Here is a 22326-nt window from a genome sequence, read left to right on the forward strand (position 1 = left end):
CTTTTTGGTGGTAGGTAACAAACACATTTAAACCCCAAGCACATTTGGATCTTTTTCGGAGTCCCTTAAAAAACAGTGCTAGGCTGCATTTCAGTCTTAGCAATGCGTAGTCCAGAAAGCTGGCTACTATGACAGATGGTGCTGAGATATGCTTTTAGAGCTGAGGGTTTCTTAGGATGCATCACAAAGGAGGTTTTCAGAGATGGAAGGAGCTGATCACTTTTGCATTTGAGAAGTTCACAGTCTACCAGCAAACTAAAAAAAAAAAACAACCACAAAAGAAGAAAACTCTTCATCTGAATATTTCAGTCCCTCAGAAGGGTTTCTGTGGAGAATTGTCCCATGTTTTTCAGTTTCCCTTGTAAAACAGCGCAAAATGGGTTGATGGTCGGACTAGATTATCTTAGTGCTCTTTCCAACCTTAATGATGCTACGAGCCTACAAAAAGAACAAAATTTATCCTATTTAGATTATTGTAGATTTCTTAGTAAGATTTTTTATACTTTCTTGGGAAGATTTGGCCCAGGAAGTCGAGTCATACCTCCCTTACACCTGTTGGTTCCTAGGGAGGTATGAGAAGATCACAATTGCTTGTAGTTGAACGAAGATCTGAAGGAACCTTGAAAAGTAAGTGGGTTTAAATTTGTTTTCTCATCAGAGTGGTCTGAATTTTTCAGAACAGAGATGCCCCTCTACCTATACAGATGCCCCTCTACCTACACAAGCAATTTTCTCTGCTTTCCCGCTAGAATTCTCTTTTCCACTGTGTTTGAGCTGGTGGGGTGTCACATCTTAGTCTCACCTGAACCCTCCCATATTCTCTACTCCAGGAGTTCTCAGCCCTTCACACAAATCAGAAATAGATGCCTAAAAGTTACACTGAGCACAAAATTTTCTTATAGACTGCTTTGGTGACACATTTTTGGTGACACATTTTTGGTGGAGGGAGATCAAGAAAAGAGAAAAGGGTAAACTATAACAAGAGCTGTTTTAGGGAAGACCAGAGGTCCTTTTCTAACCTAGCATTCTCTTTCTTACAGAGGCCAGTAGGAGGAATCAGTTTTAAGGGAACAAAACATCAAGTATAAAAACCAATAAAAACCACTTTCCCGAATATGTCTGTCTGTTTTTGGAAAACAGCATCCCAGGCACTTCTGAGTCACAGTTTGTATCCACAACGTTGTGTCCATTAGGTCACACTGAACTTTCTTTAATGGATTTATCTAATTAGACTTTGAAACCATTTCTACTTTTCAGTGTCTATATCACAGTGAGTAGTTTTTTATGCACATTTTATGGCATCTTAAAGAACCTCCTGTGATTACCTGCAGCTTGTTTACCCACCATAAATCCTTTTCGGGGGGCATAAATCCAATTAGTATACGTTCTATCTTTCAACATTTAGTCAAGCGTCTTCACATAGCATTTTTATCAGCAGGTTTATGTCGTAGGCCATTACTCCAGACTTTAAGTATTACAACTATGCTCTCTTAGTTGTAGGAGAAATGAATAGTTTAACTTTGCCAAATATTATCCAGTTGTTATCAGTGAATGAAGATATTAAACTCATTTAAGGCATGTGAAATTCACCTGTGAACTCATAGAGAAGGGGATTATCCAGCCTTATCCTCTCCCTTTTTACTGAAGCTCATGACAATTCACACGATGGTTGGTTGTCTGTTGTGTTAAGGAAGTGTGTCTGTTCCACATAATCCCTTACAAAGTGCATCCAAAAACTTTTACTGTTTATTCCGAACAAGTTATCAGATTTTTCATAATCAATGATCTGGCCTCAATGGTTTAAGCTTAGCATCCTACATTGCCTTTTGCTGTTTCAGAGGTGTGGTCTTTCTCTTGCTTCAGTGTTTCCTTGGAAAAGTCTTAGATCTACTTGTGCTTTAATTCCAAGGCTAATGAGATTTTCTCAGATAGTTTTTAACCTGTGTTTTTTAAGATGGAAAACTTTATCAATTAAAGATGGTTTTCATCACAGTCACACTCATATCCAATTGTGTTCTTTATGTGTTTCTTGTTTATCTTTTTCTCTTAGTTCCGAATAAAACTTTTCATATTTTCTAAGGGGCACCAAATGAAGGTGTTTTCAACCTCAAAGAATATTAGTTGCTTTTATTTGCAATCTGTTCACCTGAAACTGGTGGGTGATCTCATATCGCCAGTGGTCAGAGTAGGAATAAAGGGTTTGTTTTAATGTTAGACATGATCTCTCCTCTGGAAGCTGTATTACTGAATTATTCTTTTGTGCTTTTCTTATCATCTGTGTTCTCTGCAGGGCACCTTTATTTTTTTTTCTTTCACAATGATCTTTATTTTACTGTCTTATTTTAGTTGTAGTTTTAAAAATGTATTTATCACTAGCTCAGAGATTATACCTCCAGTTCCTGCCGTTGGCTGTATCAGTTTTGGCAATGTGATTTCTGACCTCAGCCCATTGGGGACCTCTCCTTTCAGGGACTGTTTTATATCTCCTCTTTTCTATCTTAGGTATTTGGTATCCCACTTGAGCAGGCTACATTATATGCACTAAATTCCACATGGCATCTGGAGCTGTGATACTCACCAGGAATTTCTTTTGGGAAACAGCTTTTTAATTGCTCCCTTCCACAGAGTATTTATTTCGTAGCCAGGGGAGCAAGGAGTAGTGGGAAGTTAACAGGCCAGGGTGGAGTTGTATTTTTGGAACGTTCTGATCTGCTCCCCATTAAACTCCAGCATTATGTGGTGACACAGTACGTTCCTCATCTCTTTGTGTTTCTTTTTATAATCTTTGCAAGTTGAATTCACAGGTTTTAGGTGAATTCACAGATTTTAAAACTATTTGGGTGCTGTCAACAGTTATTGTTATTATGAAGATGTAAGAGACAAAGAGTGGAGAGTGTGCACTGCAGAACTACCTGAATGTGCTTTCAAATTACCAGGCCATGTTGCTAGTGTTCCTTAATACCAACCCCAAACCAAGTCATATAAACAAAGAAAACCCCAGTCCAAACAAATAGAGGAGACACTAAATGTAGAACAGTTCATGAATTCAGCTAAGGAGAAAAGTTGGAAGATTTTTTCGAAGCCGAAATTTGTTCTCGTTGAAAAGCTGTGGTTTTAAGTTTATAACATGATAATGTGTTCCCACTTTTTTAATATGAAGTACTTTGCCTGCAAATTCTTGTGTTTTGATGTAATGAAAATTCATACAATAGAATATTAAGGTTGGAGAAGACACTAAGAATATCTAGTACATACATCAGCGATCCCCACCATGCCCAATAACCATGTCCCTTAGTGCCACATCTCCTCATTTCTTGAACACCTGAAGAGATGGTGACTCCATGACTGCTGTGCAGCCTGTCCCAGTGCCTCATATTCTTACTGAGAAGAAATTTCTCGTAATATCCAACCTGAGCCTCCTGTGGCACAACTTGTGGCCATTCCCTCTTGTCCTGTAAAGCCTTTTAATGAAAACTGTGGGGCAAGGGATACCAGAGGAGTGATGGGAACAAAACCAAGGTGCAAATAAAGGCTCGGTGACTTAAAGAGGAGCAAGGGGCCACATCAAGAAATAAAATCCAAGGTGTAAGAGAAGGATTTCTGCAGAGCTCAGAATGTGCACATGCTGTTGTTAGATGTGATGTGTTGGGTAGGAGGGGAGGGCTCGGTACAGTAAAAGCTTATGTCTATCCTGGGAGGAAGGAAAGGATGCTTCCAGGCCATCAGACTAGGAAGATAATTTTAGCAGCTGTGATTTCAACAGGCTGGTAAGGAAAGAAGCATGTGGGAATTGGCCAGCAGGTAGGAAGGAGATGCCGTAATTGAGGCATGAGATGAGCAGGGTAAGGATGAATGATTTAGCTGGGCTGAGAGGAGAAGTCTTTGATATCCAGTAAATCACAGAGCAGGGAAGCAATGAGCCCCGCTGAGCATCCAGCTGCCATGGAGGGCAGAGCAGGCAGGCAAGTGGATGGGGGTATTGCAGGGTGCTCGAGCACCAGCCGTAGGTATTGGAGGGAAATAATGCCCTGCCGGTGTGCAGTGTGCCCTCCTGGCTCTGGGGGCTGCTCTGGGAGGCAACACAGTGACGTTTGCATTGAATTTGCAAGCGAGCTGCATAGCTGTTGCTGCTAGCCCATCAATGAGCAAGCCTATAGGCAAGGGAAGACACGTGGAGATGAGTGTTCTGCACTGTGGCATTTTGTGGGTAGGAGAGAGCAATGAGAAGAACACTGAACCAGTGCTTGGTGCTGAGGTTACTGTTTACCAAAACTTACAATTACACCATTACCCTATGCTGCAGCCAAGAGATAAGCTTTTTAGTGACATCTAGTAATTTTTTTCTCCATCAGGTTTTGATTTTGTAACAAACTATCCGTGTGCTGTGTTTTTAGCTGGAGGGAAGTGACATATGGTGTTGTTTAATAATTGAATTTATTTTAGAGCATCATGTAACATAATCGCCCTGGAAGTACTGTACATACTGCTTAGCTGCCTCTGAGGTGAAAAGCAGTGCTCACTTTGTGCCTGTAACTGTGCCACTGCGCTGGTAGATGGCTGCGAACATCAACAAGTAAGTGGTGTTATGCTGTGGAGCTGATTGCAGGACCGCTTGTATTTGGGAAGTGAGAGGTTATTCCTGACCTTATCTCTGTTTTCCTCTCAACTGGTTGTGGCCATTTGACAATTGCGATGACACCGAGTTGAAGCACCCAGTTACATATGCAGTAGGTGCATGCTTCAGCACCTTCTATTCTTAACTCCTTTTGGTCTGTCACTACTTTATTTCTGAAAATAAGCGGGGGAAAAAATGCCATTTGCTCCATTTTTGTTTCCTGTACCTACAAATTTTTGGAGAGATTTTTTGCTTTGGCATCGTCCTTTTATTAAAGTTGGGCTGGGAAATGAAGGGAGCATAGAATCATAGAATCACAGAATGGCCTGGGTTGAAAAGGACCACGATAATCATCTATTTTCAACCCCCCTGCTATGTGCAGGGTCACCAACCTTCAGACCAGGCTGCCCAAAGCCACATCCAGCCTGGCCTTGAATGCCTCCAGGGATGGGGCATCCACAACCATGCATGTGGGAAGGCATGAGCTGTCAAGGGCAGCATTTCTGGTGCCAGAAATGCTTTCACATCAAGGCCCACCTTATTGATCTGACATTAAAAGATCTTATGCAGTGGGGATAATCTTCCACTTTATTCCCAAAGGGAATAAATTGTCTGAGAACACTGGGACTCTCTTCATGTCAGATGATGTTTTTGCTCCTGGGAAAAAGAAAAAACAAACTTCTGTTCAAACTGGACTGTACTAGTGTGTTACTTATGCACAAGTATTTAAAAATCTTCATTCTACCTCTTCTTGATATTGAATGTGAGTCAGAAACAGCAGGCTTGCTATTCTGTGTTAGTTAGATGTGTTTTTATCCTATTAGCGAGTTTCTTGTCATACTGCTATTCACTTCCGTTAGAACAAGTGTTCTGATTTTTATTTTTCTTTGAGTTACCTGAAATAAATTTTAAGAAATGCAAATACTTGTGTAAAAACAGCATTTGAACTGAAGGGGAAGAAAAATAAAGCATAATTAATATAGAGGTGAAGACTGTGGTTCCTCTCCTTCTCTTGCTCTAACTCAGTTCAAAAATAGTCATTCCCATTGCAAACTGTGCTTCACTTTTCTGCCATGCAGGACATCTCCCTGTAGAAACGACTGCCACACAGACCTTCTTTGCACTGCTCTGAACCGAATAGAGACATTATACCATTGGTTATATAAGCTTACCATCTTCTTGTCCTGGTGCTAGATTAGATATTATTAATGCTATTAACTGCATGAAATGACTTCATTCTTAGCATTCTACAGTGTGCTCACGTGCACAGGTCTGTAGAAATGTAATTCACATTTTTGGTGGACTGTGGTGGAGCAGGCCGTGTTGCTTCTGCAGTTCAAATTTGGGTTTTTACAGCCTTCTCATTAGTTCCCCTGGCTGCTAATTTTGGAGGGAAGATCCTAACTATATTTGAAACTGCTAAATAATTATTTTCCATAGACCATTTGGCTGCATACAGTGTTTCTCCAGTTCTGAATTGCATCTGCAATTGGACTTATTTTGAGGGAAGGGAGTGTTTTTGCCGAGCTCTCTCAGAAAAGTGTTTTTATCAGCAGATGCTTTAGGAAGGAAAGCCAGAAAATCAAAGGCATCATTCTCTGTCTATTAGGAGTCCATCTCCCCCATGTTAGAGTGGGTTACAATTTTAGCTTTTTGGCTGATAAAAGCAGCAAAGAAGAGAATTGGAGCAGCTGGTTCCTGCTAAGGAATCTCTCCTTCCGTCCTTCCCTTCAATTTTCTTTAACCAAAAATGAGAAGGGCGATATGAAAGTTGGTATCTGTATCTGTAGAGATTTCAGCCGCAGTTCCTACAGATGTGCCTGTCTGTAACACAATTTACATACTGACAGTTCTGGAGAGTGATAAAACTAGAAACTGCAAATGGCACTATGGATGAGGCTATGCACTTTTGGTGAGGAAGAGAGTTTAATCATTGTGTATGTGAGACTTGTGGCTCTTACCTGCTTGGTCTTTTTATTAAAGGCAAAAGATTTAGTCTTTGAGGTCTACAGGGCTCCTTTACCAAAAGAATCTTCAGCACCTTCCAGGAGAGACTCATACATGGCCTCTCAGTAAGGAAAAACAGTAAACCTCATTTCTAGACTCCATTTCAGTGAACAAACACATTCATGAACAAACACAAATGACTGCAGTGTCAGTAGGAGGAATGAATGTTACTGTACACTGTGGGAATTACAGGAGGTCAGAGAAGAAGATAAAATTTAACCTCTTGGTTGTGATGTCTATGAATCAGGGACAAACTCCCAAAGGACACATTAATAAATCTGAACTAATTCCCTGATCACTTTATTTTAAGCCAAGCTGACTAGTTTGTGGTGCTTCTTTGCATTGTAAACAGCAGCAAAGTCCCTTCTCTCCACTTGATGCACAGGAGCTTAAAATATCAGTTATCTTTGCAAAAAATGATAAATGTTTCTGCCTGGTATTTTCCAACCAATATGCAAGATTACATTAAAGCCATAGAAAGAGAGAGACCCAACTAGAACTTTCAAGGCAGGCTGACGTGACGTTGTATTACTTGATTCTACATCGTAATACATTGCTCTTTTCCTATCTCCTCTTATACCCAAGAATGAGAAAACCCAAAAAATCCCTTTGAATTGATCCACTATTTGTCATCAGAGTCCTACAAGAGAGTTATTGGATGAAAGGCACATCATTACTGCAGGCTTGAGGCAGAATGCAAAGATAAAAGTTCTATTCAATTGAAAGTGAAGTCTGCGATTTGAGTAGATAAGAAGAAAGTAAATTATATCACAGTCATTTGAGAAATCTCATTTGTGTTTATAAGCATCCAAGGAAAATGATTTGGTTTTTAAATTATCTCAGGTAATATTCCATGAAAGAAAGATGTATTCAAACAGAAACAAAGGTCTGGATTTGTGTTACTTGATGTTAATGTTTCTGCCTGGTCCTGCTGTACTATGTAGGCTTCCTTTGTACTGAAAGGACAGTAACAGGCACTTGAAAGTTTGGGGTTGTTTGGTCTGAATAGTTGTCTGGTCAGGTTCAAACAAAGTCTGTTTCTCCCTTTGAACACAGAGGAAGCATAGGGAGGCGAAGAAAACAGCTCCATTTGCTGAGCTGAATTCTGCATTAATTATCTCCTGTATTAAGGAAGTAAGGTTTTTTTTCTGTCTGTGTGAGTTATAGAATACAACCTTGGAACAGCTCCAACCATACAGCATGCTTTAGTTTGATGTAATGATAAAATCTTTATAGATACTAAGAAGTTAGATAAAGTTACCAATCCAAACATCACTTTATGTGCTGCTAACACTCCTTGGCATGTAAGCAGTGCCTGAGCAGTACCGGTGTATAAATATTTAAATGTTTTTTAAATGTTAAATTTCCTTTAGAAAACATGGAGGAACTGCGCATATGAGCTATAAATGGGATAAGATTGATGACAGCAAAAGTCAGTGTTATTTGATGGAATCTTTTTAAATAGTTGCTTTTTAAATTGTTGAATTTAATTTTGTTTGGGAATTGTTTATTGTCACAGATAAATTTCACAAGGGAACCTGGAACACAGTGTAATATCCCGTAGTACTTCTGAAGGCAGGATGGAAGTGACACGCAGACTACTAAACACTGTGAAATGTGAACATGATCTTGAATCATAATTTTGTAAGTATAAAGGGCAAAACACAACCTTATGAGGTTCAGCAAGGACAAGTGTAGAGTCTTACACCTGGGGAGGAATAACTGCACACATCAGTACAGGTTGGGCTTGAGCTGCTGGAGAGGAGCTCTGTAGAGAAGGACCCGGGTGTTCTGGTGGACAGCAGGTTGGCCTTGAATCAGAGAACCACAGAGTCACCAAGGTCGGAAAAGACTTACAAGATCATCCATTCCCACCATCCACCAATCACCAATAGTTCTTACTAAACCATGTCCCTCAACACAACATCTGTCAGCACTGAGCCTTCATGGCCAAGGAGGCTGATGATGTCCTGGGATGCATTGAGAGCATGACCAGCAGGTCAGGGGAGGTGATCCTTCTCCTCTGTTCTGCTCTGATGAGGGTGGAATACTATGTCCATTTATGAGTTCCCCAGTTCAAAAAAGACAGATGTCCTAGAAGGAGTCCAGCAGAGGACAACAAAAAGGATTAAGGGCCTGGGGCATCTCCTGTTTGAGGAAAGGCTGAGAGACCTGGGTTTGTTCAATCTGAAGAAGAAAAGGCTGAGAGCGGAAACTTAATCACCGTTTATGAATATCTAAAGGTCAAGAGTAAAATGAATGTGACAGAACAAGAGAGAATGATCACAAAATGGGACACAGAAAGTTTCATCTAAACATGAGGAAGAACTTCTCTAATTCAAGTGTAACAGAGCACTGGAACAGGCTGCCCGGAGAGGTTCTGCAGTGTCACTGCTCTGAAGGTATTCAAAACCCTCCAGGATGATCTCCATGCAACTCAATCTAGGGAAAAATGCTTCTGCAGGTGGTTAGACTGAATGATCTCCAGAGGTTCCTTCAAACCCACGTGATTTTGTGATTCTGTGAAGCTGCATTTAAAAGGATATTTGAAGGATGCAGGTTAATTTAATTGGATCAGGCCCAAACCAGAAGGGTTGCTTATTACACAAGATTGAGAGAATAGCAGGATTCCTTGTGTCTCTTGAAATCTGGCAGCAAAACTGCTGTAGTCTATCAAGGGAATATTAAAAAACTAATTTATTTGATTAAAATGTAGATTGAATGAGAATGGCAGGTAAGCTGTTTAAATTTGTTTGCATTACTTGGTCCCCTTGAGGTTTGATTTTTCAGGGTGTTGCTGATATTTCAGGATTTAAGTTGAGTAATTTTCTTTTATTTTACACTCAAAGCTCAAAAATTAGACACTACTGAAAGACAGAAAGATACTTTTCAGAGCAGATAAGGTATCCTTCATTGAACCCTGCTTGTTACAGCTCTGTAGGACTCTTTCCAGAGCATTGACTAAAGTAATGGTAACGTACAATATTGAGTTTCTATAAATACAGTAAGTAAAAACTTCTGCTTTTAGTTTGTCTGTAATACCGACTTTTCATTGTTGCTGCTTTGCTTTTCTGCATTGTGTATCATACATTTTTATGTCATACCAAGGTAAGTAAGTAAGAGCAAAAGGACAAAGAAAATGCCTCCTACTGGGAAGCATCCTTGGATGTGGTAGCTCTTCTCCCAGCAGGAGTGGTGGTTGTCCCATCACTGCAGGGCCTTTGTGGCTACTTAAGGAAAAGACAGAGGAAAATATGGACTCGTTCTTTTCTGCTTCATATGCTTGAACTTCTCAGCCTACTTCCTGAAATGAAATATTCAGCTAAAACTGTCCTATTCTCACACAAAATCCTATTTTTTTTCCAGTTGCTCACTATGGTATTCTTTCATATCTCACTAGACAGATGATGTGATTTAAGAATGTTTTTCTCCTTAGTTCCTAAGATTCTTCTTTTTCTTCATGAGTTAGAACATGTCTGTGTTTTACTGAGCTTAAAATTACTCTTTTAAAGGTTCATTTGCTCAACAGCCCTTGCAACATATACCAATTGTAAAGAAAGTGTTCATTGTGAATAAAGGACTATCTCTAGTGTATAGAAACAATTTCAGTTATAATACTAATAATTTCATATTTTTACTTTAAAAGAAAATAGAGAAATGAGGAGAAACCCAAAATAGAGTATGTAATTTCTGAAAGAATAGAGTTAATAAGTGCTAGTGTGAGAAAGTAAATTAGAAGACATGATCTGTGAAAAATGGCAGAATGGATTACTCATTTTCCAAAGACCCAATAATTTAATTACTATCGATTATTTATGGTAGCACTGAACCTATCAGTCCTGCTAATGCTGCTGACTAACTGGTGCATTGCAAGCAAGGAGACAAAAAGAAACCTTGCCCAGAAAAAGAAATCTACATAGGTGAAATAAAATGGCTGAATGAGCTGAGGAGGGTTTGAGGAAAAGATGTGGTGGTTCAGCACAATAGGCAGTGATTGGTAACGTGTCAACAACAGCATTACCCTTGTGAAGCTTTTGTAGGCATCACACCAAGGAAATGTTTTAAAGAGTGAAAAAAGCCACATAACTCTTCCAAGAGCCAGTGGGCAGCCTAAGCAACGGCTCAAAAAAAAGCCTTATTTAAAATGAAACAGATGGACAATGGCTGTCCCCACATGCCTGTTAGAGATGAGCTCAGCCATCCAGTGCAGAGAGAGGAAAATGCAGCAGAGGATGGGTTGCAAGCAACAAAATGAAGCTGGCGATTTCTATACTCTGATTACACTTCTTATGTGATGATATGAAGTCAGAATTCATTAAAGCCTTTTTATAGGCACAGTAGCAGCACCATATGGAATAATGCTGTCATGGCCATGGCCACATGATAGTCTCTTAAGAATACCATTTGTATTTGGTATATAGTTTGTGACACAGTAGATGTGTGTGGAAGAGAAGAGAGTGCTACAGGACAAAAGGAAATGGTTTTAAGTGGAGGGAGGGGAGATTTAGGTTGAATGTCAGGGGGAAATTCTTTACAGAGAGAGTGGTGAGGCGCTGGAACAGGCTGCCCAGAGAGGCTGTGGATGCCCGGTCCCTGGAGGTGTTCAAGGCCAGGTTGGATGGGGCCCTGGGCAGCCTGGTCTGGTATTAAATGGGGAGGTTGGTGGCCCTGCGTGTGGCAGGGGTTGGAGCTTCATGATCCTTGAGGTCCCTTCCAACCCTGGCCATTCTGTGTTTCTATGAGATTTGTGCACAGAATTAAATTTATCTACTACTCAACTAATGCCAAGTAAATTTTGTTCTTACTATTCAGAGAAATACAGAGAAATGACGTAAAATATGGGATTATCTACCTCTAAATTTGCACTCACTTGCGAGAGCATGGAGAGCTGCGCAGTAGGATATCACCATTGTGATCTCATGTGTATTTTTACCTATGGAGGTATAAATATAAGACTGTCCAATGGCTTTAATTTCAGAAGAGGCTACTGAACAGCATACTGTTAAGCTACAGAATGGGTTTTCTTTCTAGTTGTCCTAAATATTTATTTTTGGTAAATGGTACCAGTCTCCTTCAGTAAAGTTCAATAGGAGAAGAAACAGACGACATTGGCATTGTGTTATTAACAGTACAACCTCCAACACAATATATTTTGCTTGTAATTTTCCCTTCCGAAAAGGAACAAATAAGCTTTTCTGTATTGTGGTTACCATTTGAGTCACAGAATCACAGAATGGCCAGGGCTGGAAGGGACCTCAAGGATCATGAAGCTCCAACCCCCTGCCACATGCAGGGCCACCAACCTCCCCATTTAATACCAGATCAGGCTGCCCAGGGCCCCATCCAACCTGGCCTTGAACTCCTCTAAGGATGTGGCATCCACAGCCTCTCTGGGCAGCCTGTTCCAGCACCTCATTGCTCTCATAGTAAAGAACTTCCCCCTGACATCCAACCTAAATCTTCCCTCCCTCAACTTAAAACCATTTCCCCTTGTCAAGTCAAGTCAGGTGCATTAAATCCCATTGGTGAATTAACCTCTTCAATCTAAACCTGATATAACAGGGTGGAGGAGCAAACCCAGTGCTAAAACTCCTGTTCTGAATTTCATCTCTCTAAATAGACAGAAGAATCATCTGCCTAAACATTGATAAACATAGGAATGCAAACAAGTCAACTAGTCAGTGGTGGTTTTATTACCCCTTGTTAATAAATGTTGAAATACTTAAATTCTACCAAACTAAGGAGTGTTTGCAGTTCTTCATCATGTGAGGCCCATTCAGGAGTGTAAGATAAAATAAGCATGCTGATGCTAATCTCAGTGCAGATTGCAGATCTGGGGCTGAAACCATTTCAATTTTCAGTTTAGCTAATTGGTTTCCAATTGCTTCTTTCATTTCACTGCACCCAAATGCTCATTTTCAAATCTGGAAGAAACTGCACTACTAACTGTATAAAACAAAAATATTTTTGCTCGGCTTGTTGATTATCTTAAGCATTTTTTCTGATATCAACAAATTTCATGCTACTAATGATCCTGATAGCTAGAGTTACTTAACTTACATTACTTCCACAAAACAGGCTGAGGAAGGTTGGAACTCATTTCTACTCTCCTGTTGTATCCATGGCATGGATGGCTCATCACTTGTCACTACCATTAAGACAAGACAAATGTTTTTATGTCAGAAATTTTTCAGATTTAAAAGAAAATTGCATCAAGGAAGGAGGTAGTAGCTCCCAAATGGTTTGGCATATGCACAAAACTGTGTGCTTTTGGAGTGTACCTGTTAATCAATTATCCCTTCCCAGCCCCAAGTAAGAACAATTTATAGATTGATTACTGTAGACTGAAGACATTTTTCTTTCTTTCTTAAATGTTTACGTGCTGAGGAAGACTTTGTAGTTTGGACCAGAGGTTCACTCCGCTGTGTCTGTGCTCAGCTTGACAGGCAGGTCTGTCTGTGGCAGTACCTCATGATGTGCACATGAACGTGAGCTTCAGGTGTTCATACTTCCTGTACCCACGAGTTGCCAACTCCATTTTCAGTAACATCAGGAGAGATAAAATGCATCACTTAAGCTTGATATACTTCATGTAGAAGCAAACTGTTGCACTAGTAATATCCAAGATGGCATTAATTGCAAAATTGAGAACAGCACTAATACTGTTTGTGTGAGTTGAAGATTGCTAATGTTTCCCTGAAGAAGTTTTTAGTTTTTAATTTGCCTGTTTTGTGATGCTCTCCTCTCTCATTTTAGTATTGCAGTTTTCTTTCTTCCTTGTCCACTTGGAGAATGTCTGAGAAAACTTTTATGTTTATTTGAGTACTTAGAATTAATGTTTATTAATTCTTCCTCTCTGGTTTATTCCTCTCAAAGATAATTACAGTTTACAATTAACTAGATTTTATTTTAGTTCGTCTGCCTAATTGTTTAGATGGCAGCAATAATAGTCACAGTCTTTCACATGTCCTCTGAGTTTGCCCACATTCATTACAAAGAAGCCTTTGTGAAAGTGTAAACTACCAAAATTTCACTGTCTGAAGGTAGAGCACATCATCTACAGTGCATTAAATTCCATCATCTTCCAGTTTTTATATAATAGTAGTATGGAAATCTTGATAAAATCTGAGTACAGTAATGTAAATACTTGCATATACTCCATATATTCCTAAATTATGTTCATTTTCCTTTTCTGTAAGGTAATATTTTTATTATGAAGATTTTAAAGTAGTGTGTAAGCAGGTTCCAAACAGATGGGTAAACTTTGGTGTACTTCCATCTTTAAGCCATCACAGTTGCACAGTCTCTGTTGTTATAGTGGAATATAGTTATGAAAAATTGAATGACTAGATAAATGTATTGAAAGGATTGGGAGTTCAGCATATTTAATTTTAAGACAGGGTTATGACATGCCGATCACAATCTGTGCATTTTTTAGGAATATAAAGCTGATAATGGAAAGCAGAAGGTATAAAGAATGGCCTAGAAGCTGGGATCTGAAGCTGGATACAGTCAGACTTGAATCGGGAAGCTTTTCTGTACAGGGAGAATAATTCACTCAGCACAGAAGCACTGATGAGAAGGGTGTTGGATGCACCATCACTCAGTGCCTGATGTTTTTCTTGAAGCTGTTCTGAGGTGAGCACCCCTGAGTTGAGGCCATCTGGGGGTGTGCGTTGTGTGGGTCCCACTGCCAGGTCTGTTTTTCTGAGTTACAGCTAAGGTGGGTGGACATGTTAGAGATGGGGCAACTCATAGAAGTCGCAGTGTGATCTGAGGGAGGCTTTGACTGATCTGATGTCAGGGCTGCCATTGCTATCCGTGAGCTTAAATGTTTTGCTAATACTCCTCATGCCTGTAATCCCTTAATGGAGAGACTGCCTATGGGAAGATAATGAAGTTCAGTTAGAGGGAAAAAGTGTGTGTTCTCGTTCTACTTATTATTAAGTAATATTCTTGATATGGCATGATTGCAGCCAACATACATGGGTACTCATTTTCTTAAGTGAGAAGCTCTTATGCTTCACTTTTGGGCACGTAATTCATCCCTTTGCATGATGTAGTCTGAAAATAAGCATGCTACATTTTGCATTTTTCTCAATGCAAGCTAAATGTCATATGCTGTTTTCCAGAAGAGATTAAGAAAGCCCAGGCTTACTGATTATAAGTTTTCTTTACTACTAGTGGGCAACAAGTCAGAAGGATAAATGTTCCTTTTCGATACCAAAACCTTGGAGATTCTTCTAGGTAGACATCTGTGTACAAGATAGTTTTTAATGTGAATAAAAATTACTGTTCACATATAGGGATCTCTGCTTTGCCAATAGAAGCCTGTAGCAGTGACACACATATAATAAATCCAAATTTGTGTATGTGAATGTGGTTTCAACGTTCTGCTGTATGCATTTAATACTGTTATTTAAAATTATATTAAATGTGAAAAAAATACTGGCCAAGTGAATATTAGTACAATATGAATTTACTGGTATTTACTGGTCATTGGTGAGATACTGCTTCTTCCGTACATTGTGTTTTGTCTTCTAAGAATTTCTTACATTCTGCTGTGTTACAGAGTTCAGTATTGACCTTAATAAAACGTGCACTTAAAAAAATATATAGCATTATTTCTACCTTCACATCCCACACCTGGGATAACTGTGATCATCTTGCTATCACGGAACATTAAATAAGAAATCCCAACTGCACTCCAGGGACCAGCAGTTGGCAATTGGTAACTGGCTCCCAGGCTCACTGGAGAAGGGAAAATCATCTCTTTGTAGAGTTCCGGTAAGAAAAGTTCAATATGTATTTTAACAGGTCTTTCTCTTTTTTCAAGTCCTTGTTAATGTTAGCACTGATTATCCTTTTTTGTATCTGTTATACACGTATATATTTGCCTTACAGTCCAGTTGGAATGGTGAACCAAACTGGCAGCTGATATTTGTGTGCATTAGAAAAAATGCTGAAGTTGAAATTGATTTTTTTTTAGAAAGAATACTCTGTATTCTTATGGTTTTACTTCTGTGTGCTAAGATCAGCACATAGAAGGGTTTGTTGGATTATTTTAATGGTGGAGTTAGTTAAATGAGTGCTTACTAAAAGAGGACATTTATTTCACATTCAATTATTTTATGATGTAAACTGTCAATGTGTTCTATTCCAAGATTCTGAAAGCTGAATTTAGAAGCCAATCGAGTGAAGCTTTTGGAACTGAATTTTTCATTAGCTTTAGTGACTTTTTTTCAGTGGTTATTATATGGCCAGGGTTGGAAGGGACCTCAAGAATCAAGAACCTCCAAACCCCTGCCACATGCAGGGCCACCAACCTCCCCATTTAATACCAGACCAGGCTGCCCAGGGCCCCATCCAACCTGGCCTTGAACACCTCCAGGGACGGAGCATCCACAGCCTCTCTGGGCAGCCTGTTCCAGCACCTCATTGCTCTCATAGTAAAGAACTTCTCCCTGGCATCCAACCTAAATCTTCCCTCCCTCGACTTAAAACCATTTCCCTTTGTCCTGCCTTTATCTACCCTTGTGAAGTGTTGACTCCTCTCCTGCTTGTAGGCTCCCTTTAGGTACTGAAAGGCTGCAATGAGGTCATCTCATTGAGAGCTTTCATCCTCCTTTATTCTTCAGTCTTACCTTTAAAGGGTGTAAATATCATGATACAAAGTTCCTTACCTCAAGGAAATTCATATCCTTTGATTTTACAGTCTTCAGTGGCTAAAGTTAATTGATAACACACAGCGTAGCTTTTCATTTTGACCCAATTTATTGTATTTGCTGTCCTCAGTTTTTGGGGCAGTCCATTGGATTAGGTGCATGACTAAGTGTCAGGAGACCTTGTTTTCCAGATTTGTCTCTGATCTACTCAGTGAAATCTATTTTCTGTGTCTGTAAAAGAAAGGAACATTTTCCCCTTAAAGGTGCTTTGAGTCCAGAAATGAAAAAGGACACTTTTAATAATATTTTGATTTGGTCTTTTCTGAGAAACAATGTGCCTACCATTCTTTTATCTACACCTTTAATTTGATTTTGATGTCTGCATTCACTTTGAGTTGGAACTGTCACTTGATTGTGTGTCTGTTGGTTTATGTTTGTAGATCAGGGGAGGTGATCCTGAACTGCTGTGTGTCATGCATTTCTTGACTTAAATTACTAAGGATTTTACGTAGGGATGGCTGTAATTAGTGCATATTAAATGCCTTTCAACAGATTGTTGTTAAATGCCTTTCAAGGTAGTGTCAAGCTGCACATCAGATGATTAAATTGAGGACAAGTTGTCTGTACTAGAATAACCCTTAATGTTTTGGGGCAAAATGTCCATTTCAGCATTGAGTACAGTGACAGAAAAAAAGGAAAACAGACTGTTTTTGATTTTATGGCCTTCTTGCCTGCAGTTTTGCAGGGGAGACCTGTCAGGGAATTTTCAGTTAGGGTACTAAGGTAACCAGATTGCGATACGCAAACATATTCTGAGACCCGTGAATATGTCTGATGTTTCCTTTCAAGGGTTAACCACAAAATGCAAAGGCATATAACGTGCTATGAATAGAATAGGAAAGGCTAAATGCAGCTGTCATCTTTTTCTGTTTGTTCTTTCTAACATCTTGAAAAACAGAAGAGATGCATGTTGTTCGTTTCATTAGCGTGCGCAGGTGATAAATGCCTTAGCTTTGGGGCAGTTCCTCAGGAAATACAGTTATTGTTCTGGTTCTTTTTTCCCTGCATTTTGAATCATCTATTAAAGTCACAGGTCCTTGTTTACAAGTGAAGGTCCCATATGTGAAACAGAACTGTAATTTCTTGGGTATTGTTCTTATTGTTGTTTGCATTTTAATGAAGCACTCAGGGCTCAGTGAAGAGGATTATTAATATTGTAGAGTTTGTTGCTGGGTTCTTTTTGTACTGTGAGGCTTCCAGAATAAGTGCAAACTTTTTTTCTAAGAAGCATGTTTTGAGTTTATAGGAAAGCAGGATTTAAAGTATTGCAGATGTTCCTGTTTTGGAAGCAAACTAGAGTAGGACAGCCAACTTGGTTTTATATACCTTATAAGGGTAAAGAGATTGGAGAGTTTTTACAAAGGATACTTTATTCACTGATGATACATGATTGAGCTTCACTTCAAAGAAAGTGGCCAGTTAAAAAAAACTCCCGCCATGCTTATCTATATGTTTTGCTTCTAAAGGGCCGAAGTTATAGGTTCTAGTTGTGTTCCTGTGAAGTTAAGAGGATTTGCCCTACATCAGCAAGTGACACTGTGGCTGGGAGTGTTCCATTCTGCCTGTGTGTCACCAAGCTCCCAGGAGCTCAGCACTGACAGTCTGATTCAAAGCCTACCTCAGGCAAAAGAGGCAGTCTTGCTAGAGGAATGACTGATTCATATGGGAATCCCTAGGATATAAAGTGATTGGTAGTAAATGAAAGGCATTTGAGTCCTCATGAACTGCTGACATGCAATTCCTGTTGGCTCACCCAGGGAGAAATTATTCCTTCTTGTCTGATCTTGTAAATGTAACGTTTGCAGACCCCTGAAAATCCAGGTCTGTGCCACCAGAGAGCTGTGGAGTGACTGGGATGGGGTGGAACATTCATTAAAACATTTGATGGAAAGCTGAGAGATATTCTTCAGAAAAATGAGAAATTTTAAGAAAATGGGTAGAAAGATGAAAAATGGCTGTTTACCTTCTATTTCATAGATGTTTTGTGAAGGCTCTTTCAGAAGTCACGCTATCATTTTCAAGCCCTCTACTAGAAAATTCAAGTTTTGTTAAGCATAAGTTTTCCTGGGACCAAGGCAGAATTAAAAGACTCATTGCTTACCTTTTTCTTCACTTGTCCTTTCACAGTACCAGAAGCTGAAGTTCTTTCCTTCTTTCTTACAGTATCTGATGTATAGGCATCATTGAACTAAGCAAGATTGTGCACTGTGTCCTTCAGCACAGCGATTTCAACAAAGATAGAGCTCTGTAAAATTGCATCACTGATGTATATGAACAGGCTCTGCCACAGCATCCCATCTTTGATGTTGAAAAAGAGTGTAATGCCCTAAAATGTGTTGTTTGAACTTGCCTGCTCTGTACACAGCAAAGAGGAGGAAGAAACAATCACAATTTCTCCTGGTTTATGACACTGAAATGTCGTGGGTCTGGGTCTGAGCTATTAGCAACTGACATCTGCAAGCCTTGATAAAAAATCCAAGAAAGGATGAAAATATGGATGAGTATCACAACATCAACACTGCTTATCAAACCTGCCTGATATTCTGAGCCTTCTAGCTTCCCCCAGTGATTAATGCACGTGCCATAGAGAGGTCGTAGAGAGTTTTGACAACAGCTGCCTTCATTCATGTGCTGAAATAATAGATTTCTTCAGACAGAGGATGTAGAGATGAGTGGAATTTTGGGTTTCCAAATCATACCAGGAGAAAACTGTTAGATTTTCCTTTCTGGACCTGGAAGAGCAAATTCTGAAGAACTAACTCAATTCTCCAGTTGAAATGTTTCTGCCTGGATAGTGGCAGTTTCAAATCTACCTTGCAGCTTGCAGCCCCTTTGAATTTTTTTTTAATTTTAATTTTCTCTTTCAGGAGGAAAGAGAGCCAAAGTAGCCTTGTGTCTGATGTCCCCAGTGCTGACTGCCTTGAGCAATCAGCTTTCATCTAAGCTGCGAGCTTAATCAGCCTCTGAGAGAGAACCAAGCAGTTCCCAAGGCACAGCTCAAGCGAAAAAGGGCTAGAAATGTGTTTTAGGGTGCTTGCCCCACTCCTCTCCATGGAATCACTGGCGTATGTGCTCAAAAGGATGAATAGCAACAGAGTTTTGTGAAAATATGCTGGAGGCTATTTTTGGAGGAAAAAAACCCTCTCCCTGAATCTCTTCTGTTCCTGTGCCCATAGTTGAAAGAAGGGTTACTTGGCTGCCAAAGTCTCAGATCCAGAAGTTTGAGGTCTAATTGGAACCTCAGGTCTTTGGGATGTTTTTCTCCTGTTTAAGTACAAACTGACAAAAGTCAGAGTTTGAAGTCTTCAACATCAGAAAACTGCTTTCACTTTGTATTTGGAACTGGCTTTGAGCATAGGTAACGTTTGTGTTCCCTTTTAAAGGTGTAGATTTAGATATGCAGTTGCTTAATTTACAAGGTAAATTTGTTCTGCAGTTATGTTCACTTTAAATCTATCTTCTGAATTATTTTACTTGCTTTCAGACTGTTCTTAGAGATATGATTTTGGGTTGGTTTTTTTTTTTTGAGAGAGAATGATGATCGAATTTATGAGTATGTTCTCTATGGCAACATCAATTATTCCAATAAAGGCCAAATAAAAGGAGCTATTTACTTGTTTTCTCAGACAAAGACTAGCTGAGACTTTCAAGTAGCTCAGATGTCTGTATCACAGCACGCCTCTGTAACAGTGAATTCTCATGCTGCCTTTACATGTGTATGCACTATTCAGCAGAGAGGTCCATAAAAAGGCACTTGTCGATACCCCAGAGACTTGCTTGTTATCATGCTTTTTTTAGACCACTTCCCCAAATAATGCAGATCAATGCAATGGAACTCGGAATAGGAGTCAACAATATTAAAAGTGGTTTTGGTGTTGCACTGAGTGAATGTCACTTTAGCAGGAGGTTGCTTTTGGTCTGCTGGACAAAAATAAATTTGTTCTGTTAAATGTGTAAAAACTAGGAAGCTCCCTGCTGTTTATTTTACAACAACAACAATAAAGATTGCTGTCTTATTGTTGGAGTTGGTTGTATTCCTGTACAGAATAGAGATACATGAACTGAAGTGTTTCTAGAGGATGGAGAAATCTCTCTTTCTGTTGCTATGAGGCAAGCATATTCCATTCAGAAAAAGAGAGGAGAGGGCTCATCCTGTGCATGTGCCAAGTGGTTATCCAAGGCATAAGCACAAGACAAGAACACTTAACTGGTTCACTTTGGGTCTGCTAAGTTATCATTTTTTATTTGCTTACTGTATAGTTGATTGCTTGGTAAATGGAATTTCTCATACATTCATCTTTAAAAATACGAGAATGAAAATTACCATGGGATTTGTTTAGATTTGTTGTTGTTTCCAAGAAACTTCACTTTCATTAAATTTTTCTCCCTTGCACTCTGGCCATGATTTCCCTCAGCCTAAAGCAAGGGAAATTATCTCCCCACTTTAATATTTTCCTTTGATTAAAACTGTATAACTCATGCTGAGGGAAGTAACATGTTGTTTTTATATTTCCTTCTTTGTCTGCACCACTCCAAGGGCTCCATAAAGAGACAGGTGGTATTTACATCATTTTGTAGTTAAGAAACTGAAACAGAGAGTAGGAAATGTCTTTGCTAAGATTTCATTCCACTGACCAGCACGACGCCCTCTGTGACAATGTAATGCCAGTATCTTTAAGTAAGTCAGCTCTTAAATCATATTATTTTCATGCTTCAGCTACGTCATCGGTGATTTAGCCTTGTGCTAGAATAGTCTTGCTTAGCAGACATGCCAATGTAATGCTGAGTCTGGTAAAGGGAAATACGTAGATATTCAATTTTGAGCTCTTCCTTCACCTCTCAGTGTAACAGAAAGCCACATCTTTCTAGAAAAATCTCACTGCACTGACCTGTGTAGCAGACCAAGGAGATGAGCTGCTAAAGTGTCTTGAAGTTCAACTTTGGTGCTTGTGCATTGAAGGTGAACACAAAAGGCAACCAAACATTGAGAGGAAAAGCTGTCATCCTGAGAAACTCCCAAGGAAATGGCACCAGGGAACGTGGATGTCCAGCAGGATCCCTGCAGCGCTGCAGGATTCTGTATCACCTTGCCACTGGTTTCCTCATTGCACTGGAAACTGAGATATTATAGTTGTGCCAGTGGCTTTAGTTCTGGTCTGAAGCCTGCTGTTGAGTGATGGTAATGAGGCTTCAACTTGGTTTCCAGTCATGCATTACTTAACACTGGGGTATATACTGGTATTCTTCCACAGTATCTTTCAAAACACTAAGACAAAACTTCAGAAAGCAAATGGTATCCTGGGCTCCATCAGAAGAGGAGTGACCAGCAGAGAAAGGGAGGAGATTGTCCCCCTCTACTCTGCTCTTGTGAGGCCCCATCTGCAGTACTGTGTCCAAGTCTGGGGCCCCAGTACAAGAAAGACATGGAGCTGTTGGAGGAGGAGAGCCTCAAAGATGATCAGGGGACTGGAGCACCTCCCCTACAAAGACAGGCTGAGGGAGCTGGGCTTGTTCAGCATGAAGAAAAGAAGGCTGCAGGGTGACCTCATTGCAGCCTTTCAGTACCTAAAGGGAGCCTACAAACAGCAGGGGAATCAACTCTTTAAAAGGGTTGATAACTGCAGGACAAGGAGAAATGGTTTTAAGTTGAGGGAGGGGAGATTTAGGTTGGATGTCAGGGGAAAGTTCTTTACAGAGAGAGTGGTGAGGTGCTGGAACAGGCTGTCCAGAGAGGCTGTGGATGCCCCATCCCTGGAGGTGTTCAAGGCCAGATTGGTTGGGGCCCTGGGCAGCCTGGTCTACATTAAATGGGGAGGTTGGTGGCCCTGCATGTGGCAGGGGGTTGGAGGTTCATGATCCTTGAGGTCCCTTCCAACCCAAGCCATTCTGTGATTCTGTGAGAACTTAAGTTTTTTCTAGCTTTGTTATTTTCTGGAAATAGAGAGTGAAAGCATGGAGCACGCAGTACAACAACAGCAT

At 39.9% G+C, this 22326-nt stretch overlaps 1 protein-coding gene across 4 annotated transcripts in view; it reads left to right on the forward strand.

Moving 5' to 3' along the window:
* TRAPPC9 (trafficking protein particle complex subunit 9) overlaps positions 1-22326 on the forward strand; it is a 475345-nt gene that overhangs the window by 337600 nt on the left and 115419 nt on the right. Inside the window, exon 22 of one of the 4 annotated variants that reach the window (XM_042809124.1) lies at positions 8142-8191. The exons of the other annotated variants lie outside the window; for them this stretch is intronic. Coding sequence (XP_042665058.1) covers positions 8142-8176 — 35 coding nt within the window. The 3' untranslated portion in view covers positions 8177-8191. Of the gene's footprint in view, positions 1-8141; positions 8192-22326 lie in introns of those variants that run through there. 4 annotated transcript variants of the gene reach the window in all.

This window comes from Centrocercus urophasianus, unplaced genomic scaffold, assembly GCF_019232065.1.
Source record: "Centrocercus urophasianus isolate 14NV4802_14NV808 unplaced genomic scaffold, USGS_Curo_1.0 seq_11, whole genome shotgun sequence".
Lineage (NCBI taxonomy): Eukaryota > Metazoa > Chordata > Aves > Galliformes > Phasianidae > Centrocercus > Centrocercus urophasianus.